Here is a 10,488-nt window from a genome sequence, read left to right as displayed (position 1 = left end):
CAGCATGGAGATGGTCATGTTCCCGCAGTGAGAACATGAGTCATCCACAAACGCTGCTCTAGCGTGATCAACACCCAAACACGCTAAGCAGAGATCGTGCCCATCAGAGAAAAATATGTCGCGACCGCAACCAGAAGTGCACGGGCGAGGCATCTTTAAAAAGACGTGCCACGTGCAATGCTCTTTTTGTGAGAGGAAAACTCTGCGGATGCTGAAGCGAACAGGGAGAAATCACACTATCTGTCAGATCACTGAACAGATCAGCAGGGTAGTGAGCACTCGCTGAAATCGCCGTCACACCAACACCGGAGAGTTCGCTCGTCTCGAAGGGATTGAGAAGACTAACTCAGAATGGCTTGCAGGAGTGGAGAAGTTCTCGGCTCCGAAGCGAAAACATATCTGCAATATTGCAGCGTACTTCCTTATATACCCCCTGCGGTGGGCGGAGATACGCTATGCAAATTCCGCAGACCCATGGCATTTCATTGCCATTGGCTCGTTTTATATACTCGAAGGTGATAGGCTTCTAGGCGAAACCCCAATCGTCGTCATCCGACGTAACTCGGAGTGACCACGAAAGGGAACTATGGGGCTGTTTACACCTGGCCACTTCATGCGTTTTCTCAGATCGGATAGCTATCTGATTTATCAAAACGATTCCATTTACACCTGGTCACATAAATGTGTTTTTGCGAAACGGATTTAAATCCGATCTTCAATTCCCGCGCTATATGCAGATGTCATGGAGTGCACGTCACCGAAAGCAACAGATATGAGCTGCATTTTATTGATCATCAGCTAAAATTAAAAAATCAAAGACCGCAATAAGAGAGAGCGGCAACAGCCCTGGTAAGATCATTTCGTTTCTTTACTTTTAATGATGATGATTGTGTGTTAAGCGTCCAACTTTCACTTTGATTTGCGATAGTTTGCACGTTGGCTTAATGAATAGATGCTCAGCTTCTCATCTACGGCGATGCGTGTTCCAGTAGCGTCGTCATATCTGGCTATAACATTACATATAGCCTATAACACGCTCTCACACGTTTATTTTTTTTTTGCATTTTTGGGAGGAGTACAATTTACATATGTGGTTTCAACAACAATATGCATTTACACTTGTCCAGTTTCGCCTGGAATGCGGCCCAGACCTCCTCCTGAAGTGGTTTGAGCATTCGGATTCAAATCCGTCTCGAATGCGTTTCGGAGGGCATTTACACCTGGTCTTTAAACGATCGGATAGCTATCTGATCTGAGAAAACGCATGAAGTGGCCAGGTGTAAACAGCCCCTAAGAAAGATTCTTGTAATACTAATATGTTGCGCGGCTATCGGCATATCATGTACACAATTATTTCGATCTTCAAAGTATCAATTTTTAGAGACCAAACATGGTATATGTGAGGTTACATTGACAGTTGGATCTATCATAAAATACACAGTATCAAAAAAAGACACTACACAAGACAGTAAATCATTCACACAAATGTTCATTTATAGATCAGTTTGTCTATAAATGAATGCAGCAAAGTCTGTTTTGTTCTCTGCCTTGACCACATGACCACATTTTTAACAGCAATAAAACCAACTTATCTGATCGTAGTCATGGTTACCAAGACCCTTCTTGCCCTTGTTGGGGGAATGGGACCATAGATCCCAGAGTGAGTTTTAAAGATTATTTGTTACATTAACAAATAATTGTGTCTGATTTGTCTCAGTCACTACATACATGAGATTATTGCAGGGCCTTTTCTAGGCATTGGCAACCTAGGAGGTTTCCTAGGCCACCACCAGCTGTTATCAGAAAGACATGATTAGAAATCTAAAAATGTAGTGTCTAAAGAAAATGTATATATTTTAAAATGAATGACTGATGGCATCAACAAAATAACACAGGTTATTTTATAAAATATCAAAAATTGTTTTGGGTAATGGGTCAAATGCCATGACCAAAGCTTTGTTAGAAAGCACCTTCTGGTTTATAATAATAATAATAATAATAATAATAATAATAATAATAATAATAATAATAATAATAATAATAATAATAATAATAATAATAATAATAATAATAATAATAATAATAATAATAATAATAATAATAATGGAGGTGGTGGCGGAATGGATAAGACACATGCCTTTGGTGTGAGAGACCCGGGTTCGAATCCACTGTGAGACACCAATGTGTCCCTGAGCAAGACACTTAACCCCTAGTTGCTCCAGAGGCGTGCGACCTCTGACATATATAGCAATTGTAAGTCGCTTTGGATAAAAGCGTCAGCTAAATGAATAAATGTAAATGTAAAATGTAGGTTCATGCTATTCCTTCTCCAATTATCTCATACATTATTGTCTCCCTCTCCTGGTAGTAGTTTGTATTGCTGGAGCAAAATAACTTTTCCATATATATATATATATATATATATATATATTTTTTTTTTTATTTATTTTTTTTTTTTTTTTACTCAAATCTGTATATGAAGCTTAATTTACATGTCATATTATGATTACAGATAACTACAGATTCTAAGCTTTGGTACACCCTATATTACTGAAAATGATTATATGGTTGAATACCTGATTTTTACGATATTATAGTAGTGAGTTTTGTTTACTCCATAGAGATTGGGTTCTTAGAGGTGTGTATACTGCAAGTAGGCACTAATAGAAAAGATACAGGTAACTAGTTGTATTTCTCTTACAAGGAAAAGAGTATACATGGAATAAAAATATATTATTCTATTTAGTAGGCTTTATCAGACAGGCTTGAGAAAAATTGCAGCTGATGGAGAATGCTGTTTTTTTTAGTTTTTTTTTTAATTGTGAACATCATTCTTGTAAATTACCATCAGTGTTTACAGTATGTTTATTAACTACATCTTTTCAGTCCCATATTTTCAAATAGGGCCTAGATGGCCATTTTAAACTATAGCTTTAAGAAACCACATCCTTTTTAAAATGTTACAGTATCAGCATATTATATTGTTGATGTTTTTTTTAAATTGGATTTCTTTGCAAAGGAAAGACTTTTACTTCTCTAATAAACTGAATAAACCTTTGTCTTATTTCTTTTGTTCTCACGCCATAAACAATTGGGTTAAAACAACTTGGAAAAAGTAAGTACATTGTGCTCACAAATACACGACTACTGGTAGAAAAATTATTTCTTATTCTGTATGACATATACGCAATCAGGGCAAAAATCAAACTACATGTCATAACAATGATGTGAGTAATGCAGGTGTTTATGGCCTTCATGTGGGCCTTCCCAGATTTAAACACAGAGGCAAAAATCACAGCATAGGAAGCAGCAATGAGAATGAAATCTGCAGTTGGTATAAGGAAAGCAGACAGAAGTCCTACTAAGTTATTAATAGATATATCTCCACATGCTAACTGAACCAACGCCATGTGTTCACAAAAACAGTGATCAATCACATTTGTTAAACAAAATGACAGTTTTCCAGCCAGAGAGACCATGGTGATATTCAGAAGTCCATTTCTGAATAATGGGACAACAATAAACTTTAGAAAGTTAGGGATTTCCATGTATTTATGATAGTAAAGCGGTTTGCATATTGCAAAGTAACGGTCCAGTGCCATCCAAAAAAGCAAAGTGGACTGAAATGCTCCAAAATAATGAATGCAAAACATTTGTATCAAACAACCTGTTAGAGATATCCCACTCCAATTAAATAAAAAGCTAAGAAGCATGTTAGGTACAAAAAATACAGGCGAGATCAAGTCTACTACAGCCATTAAACCTATTAGTACATACATAGGAGAATGCAGAGACTTTTGACATATGATTAAATATATGAGAATAGAATTTGCTGTGATAGACAATAAAAACATCAGAAAGAAAGGGATAAATAAAAAAGGCCTCCATTCTCCTAGGCTGTAGAAACCAATCAGATTGAAGTCTGTGAATGAAATATTTTGTGCAGAAAGATTCTTCATGCTGTTCATAAAAAAAGAAAAAGGAATTAATGACTAAAGATAAAAACTAAACCATTTTTCCATGTATGTCCAGTAGGCTGTGCTACATTTGAGAGTGATAAATAAAAAACTTCTACAGTATTGCTCAAAATTATGTTATTCAGTAATTTCACTTTCACAACATGAATTAAAATGCAGAGTGAATGTGCTTTTCATCTAGGATTAGATAAAGGATTCATAAAGGATTAGAATACACTTAATTTTACCTTCTTTGTGAGGCTTCTTTGTTGTACTTTGTTGCTGTGAAGAGAGAAAAAAATCAAGCTGACCTTTACAAGTTAGATGTTCAGTGAATGTTTCATTATATAAAGACAAAGATATGATGTTGTGTTTAATTACATAGGCCTTTGATGCATTAACTTGTGCTCTCTATAACTATCATAACTATTGTTTAACTATCATAATTCTTTTTCTTTCATGTAAGAGTGAAATGAAAGCGTGACATGAAATCATGGTCTCTAAATACACTATGCCGTGTTCCCATGAGTCTGTAAACTATTCCCATGTTGGAATAGAACCAGCCACAGGTTTTCACTTATGCATTATACACATACACAGTATATATCCCTTATAAAAAAATAAGTATACTTCAAGTTCATTTTATTAAGTAGGCTATACCTTAGTAAAGTTCAAGTATATTTTTAAGAATACTCTATGAAGTAAGTATACCAATATCAATGTACTAGAAGTATACTTGTAAGTGTACTGTTTCAATAATACTTGGGACTTAATTGGCCCACTTTTTAGTTTATAAAAGTATAAATTTAAGTATACTTAAAAAGTGTAACTGTAGTAAACTTTGAGTGCACAACTAGTTTACAACTAAGGGCCCTATCATACACCCGGTGCAATGCAGCTCCAGGCGCAACGCAAATGTCTTTTGCTAGTTTCAGTGCGACGCAGTTATCATTTCTACGTCCTCGTATTTTTCTTATTTTTCTTATTTAAAGATCGTGTTAGTAATGTGCACCTATAGGCGGGTCCACAACGCGCGTACAATCTGCTTATTACCCAGTCAACGCGTTGATCTCACAGTGATCTCTCCATATGATCACAATGTGAGTTCACAGTGAGCTAAAAGTGTAACCGCACTGTGCACTCACTGAAGCTCATATAGGGGTTATGCGCAACATTCTTCCGGGTTCTACAAAGCGGGTTTAACTACTTCCGGCTGTCAGCTACTGAGGTAAACACAGCGTAGTAATGGTGACCTTCTAGCTGGTGTTTGCAGGAGCTACCCCTAATATCAATTTCCAGTGTACACCGTATTGCCAAACAGTCGTACTCTGCTAGACAAGGGATTTAAAGGGGACCTATTATGCAAAATTCACTTTTGCATGCTGTTTGGACATAAATGTGTGTTGGCAGTGTGTGTACACAACCACCCAATAGTGATAAAAATCCACTCACTCCTTTTTTATTAATCCCCATAAATCATCAGCAGTGTCTCGCAACGACCTGTTTTCAGAATGCGGCTTTAGTGACGTCACTAAAGCCACAGGCCCCGCCCACGAGTGTTGACAGACACTGCAGTTTTAACATAGACCCGCCCTGATCGAGTTCACAGTGAGTTGTACACGTCCGCCATTGTTGCACTGACGAGAATGTCTCCCAAGCGTTGTAGGTGTTGTGTGGCTGGATGTATTAATCCACATAGCTCTCTCTCTATTTACTCCCGAAATCTGAGGCAGCCGCTGAAGACGAGGTGGAATTATTTTGTTTTTAAAGAAAATGCTCCCTCAATTCTACCGAAATTTGTTTATGTACTTACACACTTCTTATACTGTGTTTACTCAGCTCTTACGGTGATTTTCTGGAGTAAAACTGACGCTTCATCTTTTGTGTGATGTACAATAAACTTTATTAAACTCATTAGTATATTTTTGATCATCATTCGGACCTGGTCCGAAACAGCAGGCTTGTAGGCTATTAATAGTGGATACATACAAGCAGATGACAAATACGTTATAACCGTAATTAAACTAAACTATATCTGTTCCATCTCCATACAGCACTCTGACTCTGTAGGCATTATTGTCCGACTCTGGGTCGAAATGAACACTGTTGAGAGTTTCTGATATTATCATCATTCCGTGAGATGAAATTGTCCTGAGACTGAGTGCAAGCTCATGAAGCCCCGCCCCCTGTGCCGTGCAGCAGCAGCTTATTTGCATTTAAAGGGCAACACACTAAAACAGTGCGTTTTTCTGAGCACCAAAAAGTGACAATTTAAACATGCTGCAAAAAATTATCTAAATTATTTTGAACTAAAACTTCACATACACACTCTGGGGACATCAGAGACTTATTTTACATCTTGTGAAAAGGGGCATAATAGATCCCCTTTAAGTTTTATGCCTCCTCATTTATTCATAATTATGAAGGTATGTAGTATATGTAGCTTTTGCTAATGGCACCCAATATAGCGTTAGCTAACTATCAGTAGTTAGTTTAGACTTGTATACTGTCAGTAGTTTAGCCTTTTATTTTTGCTCGCAGACGATTAAAACAATCAAATGAAGAATGCATTTTAGCGATGGGGTTATAGTACCAACAGTATAGTTACTACGATGTCCTGTGTGTTTATGCTGGTCAACCTTCAATTATGTTAGGTAATCCATCTGACTGTAGGTCTAATGTGTCGACTGCTGTTTTGGCAGGTATTTCAGATTTCTAAAACTGAAGAAATCTGTTGTTAGAATATTAGAATAATGACAAATGTGATGAATGAATGAATGCTGTATCTTCTTGTCCACCAGTTTCAAACTAAGACAGGTTGAGTACTGTCAGTGTCAGAACAGCTTGTCAGCTTTGTTGTCGACTTTTGAAACAGTCGAATCAAAATGCATACAATCAATTTTAATGTTCGCTAATTATCTTAGTAAACATTAGACAATGTTGAATTTAAAAAAAATTTAATAGTAAATTCACTTACCTTGCAATAAATGCGTTCTCCCACTAACATCTGTCTTGTATTCCAACTATTCCTCAATCCCTTCGCACCGCACGTTCAAACGTCTTGACCCCGCCCTTGCTTCAGTTTCTTTGGTTGAAGCTGTAAACCAATCATTTTCCTTTCTGCCCTCAGAGCATTTTTGAGTAAGTAAAACTCCCATCTGCTGGATGCGCGACAGGAGGTTTCACATTGACTTTACAAAAGAAATAATCGCAGACAACTTCTGTCTGATCCGCAAACTAAAACTAAAAGGTTGTGTGCTCATACTATGGCCACAATATCAGCTCATCCCAGCTAGAAATGTTATTGTTCTATGAATGTTTTGAGACTATTATGTTATGTTCTTATAATGTTTTCTGTAGCTAAATTATTATTATTATTATTATTTTTTTTTTTTTACCAGAATGTTCTCCTAAAAGGTAGGATAACACTCTCTAAAACATTTTAAACATGTTTAGTGATAACATTGATAGAACATTATCCCCTAACATTCTAAAGTTTTAGTGGGAAGTTTCCCAGCAGACACAGGACTGAACCTCTTAAAAGAGTTTGTTTGAAAGGGCTGCAGTCCGCTTGGCCTGCCGGTACCCGTCAGCTGCCTCAGGAGTCCCACAAGCCAGCCAGGCCCGATAAGACTCCTTCTTCAGCTTGACGGCATCCCTTACTTCTGGTGTCCACTACCGGGTTCGGGGATTCGGGGACACCGGAGACCTTATGACCACAGCACCGAGCGGCCGTGTCGACAATTGAGGTGGAGAACATGGTCCACTCGGACCCAATATCTCCAGCCTCCCTCGGGATCCGGTCGAAGCTCCGCCGGAGGTGGGAGTAGAAGATCTCTCTGACAGGAGACCTTACAGTACGTTTGGGTCTGCCGAGTCTGTCCAGCTTCCTCCCCCACTATCGGATCCAGCTCACCACCAGGTGGTGATCAGTTGACAGCTCCGCCCCTCTCTTCAACCAAGTGTCCAAGACATACGGCCAGAGGTCAGATGAAACGACCACAAAGTCGATCATCGACCTCCGGCCTAGGGCGTCCTGATGCCACGTGCACTGATGGACACCCTTATGCTTGAACATGGTGTTCGTTATGGACAAGCTGTAACTAGCACAGAAGTCCAATAACAGAATACCGCTCGGGTTCAGATCAAGGGGGGCCATTCCTCCCAATCACGCCCCTCCAGGTGTCACTGTCGCTGCCCACATGGGCGTTGAAGTCCCCCAGTAGAACGATGGAGTCCCCAGTCGGAGCAATTTCCAGCACCCCTTCCAGAGACCCCAAGAAGGCTGGGTACTCTGCACTGCCATTTGGCCCGTAGGCGCACACGACAGTGAGAGACCTATCCCCGACCCGAATGCACAGGGAAGCGACCCTCTCATTCATCGGGGTAAACTCCCAACACATGGCGGCTGAGCTGGGGGGCTATGAGCAAACCCACACCAGCCCGCCGCCACTCACCATGGGCAACTCCAGAGTGGTAAAAAGTCCATGCTCTCTCAAGGAGTGTGGTTCCAGAGCCCAAGCCGTGCGTGGAGGTGATCCCGACTATCTCTAGTCAGTACCTCTCAACCTCATGCACAATCTCAGGCTCCTTCCCCGCCAGCGAGGTGACGTTCCACGTCCCTAGAGCTAGTTTCCGTGTCCAGGGATCAGGTTGTCGAGGCCCCCACCTTTGACTGCCGCCCGATCCAGTAAGCACCGACCCCTTACGGTTCCTCCTGCAGGTGGTGAGCCCACGGGAAGGTGGCCCCATGTCGCTCCTTTGGGCTGAGCCCGGCTGAACCCCATGGGGGGAGGCCCGGCCACCAGGCGCTCACATACGAGCCCCAACCCCGGGCCTGGCTCCAGGGTGGGGCCCCGGCTGCGCCGTGCCGGGTGACGTCACAGTCCTTGATTTTAAGTCCATCATAAAGGGTTTTTGAACCGCTCTCAGTTTGACCTGTCACCTAGGACCTGTTTGCCTTGGGAGACCCTACCAGGGGCATATAGCCCCGGACAACATAGCTCTTAGGGTCATTCGGGTACTCAAACCCGTCCACCACGGTAAGGTGGCAGTTCAAGGAGGGGATTCTGTTTTTCCATAAAATGTAATTCTAACTTGGTGGTTAAATAAAAATATTTGGACTTTATATATAGCCTATTAATAATAACAAATTATTCAAACTTCATTTGAATGCTGTCACAGGCACGAGGGGCTGAGTTGCCAGCTGCTGCACATCCATCAGTGTGGGAATTTTTTCAGCCCTGCGATTTGGCATACTTTCTGTTTTGTTTTTGTGAGTTGTATAAATTTTAGTCTCTGTAAATTGCTGTTTCTTTGTGTTGCATTTTTTTCTTTTTTGTTTATTGTTATTGTAATATTGGAAACCAAGAGTTGTCAGAACCTGCATATTTATCAATGAGGGTATACTTTTGGCTCTATCATAAAATACACAGTATCAAAAAAATAATAGAATTAAAAGACACTACACAAGACAGTAAATCATTCACACAAATGTTCATTTATAGATCAGTTTGTCTATAAATGAATGCAGCAAAGTCGGTTTTGAGGTCTGTTTCTGTCTTCCCTATGGTCTCTGCCTTGACCACATGACCACATTTTTAACAGCAATAAAACCAAATTATCTGATCGTAGTCATGGTTACCAAGACCCTTCTTGCCCTTTTTGGGGGAATGGGACCATAGATCCCAGAGTGAGTTTTAAAGATTATTTGTTACATATAACAAATAATTGTGTCTGATTTGTCTCAGTCACTACATACATGAGATTATTGCAGGGCCTTTTCTAGGCATTGGCAACCTAGGAGGTTTCCTAGGCCACCACCAGCTGGAGTGGGCGTCAATGAGCACTTCAACACTGCATTTTAGCAATAAATTACCGAGTAAAATAGCATTTAAGCATCTAAGCATAGGCATAAAATAGAATTCTTTAAAAAAAAATGTTATCAGAAAGACATGATTAGAAATCTAAAAATGTAGTGTCAAAAGAAAATTTATATTTTTTTAAAACAAATGACTGATGGCGTCAACAAAATAACACAGGTTATTTTATAAAATAACAAAACAAATTGGGTAATGGGTCAAATGCCATGACCAAGGCTTTGCTAGAAAGCACCTTCTGGTTTATAATAATAATAATAATAATAATAATAATAATAATGATAATAATAAAAATTAGCTTTAAGTGAAATAATAAAGCAGTAATGAGAAAAAGATATGCAGGTTCATGCTATTCCTTCTCCAATTAGCTCATACATTATTGTCTCCCTCTCCTGATAGTAGTCTGTATTGCTGGAGCAAAATAACTTTTCTGTATATATATATATATATATATATATATTTATTTATTTATTTATTTTTTTTTTTTTTTACTCTCATCTGCATATGAAGCTTAATTTACATGTCATATTATGATTACAGATAACTACAGATTCTAAGCTTTGGTACAAGCTATATTACTGAAAATGATTATATGGTTGAATACCTGATTTTTATGATATTGTAGTAGTGAGATTTGTTTACTCCATAGAGAT

At 39.1% G+C, this 10,488-nt stretch overlaps 1 protein-coding gene across 1 annotated transcript; it reads right to left on the bottom strand.

Moving 5' to 3' along the window:
• Window positions 1-2,996: 2,996 nt before the first annotated feature.
• LOC311090418 (olfactory receptor 52K2-like) lies at window positions 2,997-3,959 on the bottom strand (the record flags this gene model as incomplete). Its single annotated transcript, XM_084125672.1, has 1 exon — window positions 2,997-3,959. One exon carries the CDS (start codon window positions 3,957-3,959, stop codon window positions 2,997-2,999), a length of 963 nt encoding a protein of 320 aa, XP_083981798.1.
• Window positions 3,960-10,488: the final 6,529 nt, after the last annotated feature.

Source organism: Abramis brama, assembly GCF_963993115.1.
Source record: "Abramis brama genome assembly, chromosome: 10".
Taxonomy (NCBI): domain Eukaryota; kingdom Metazoa; phylum Chordata; class Actinopteri; order Cypriniformes; family Leuciscidae; genus Abramis; species Abramis brama.
This window is presented reverse-complemented; position numbering and strand designations above follow the sequence as displayed.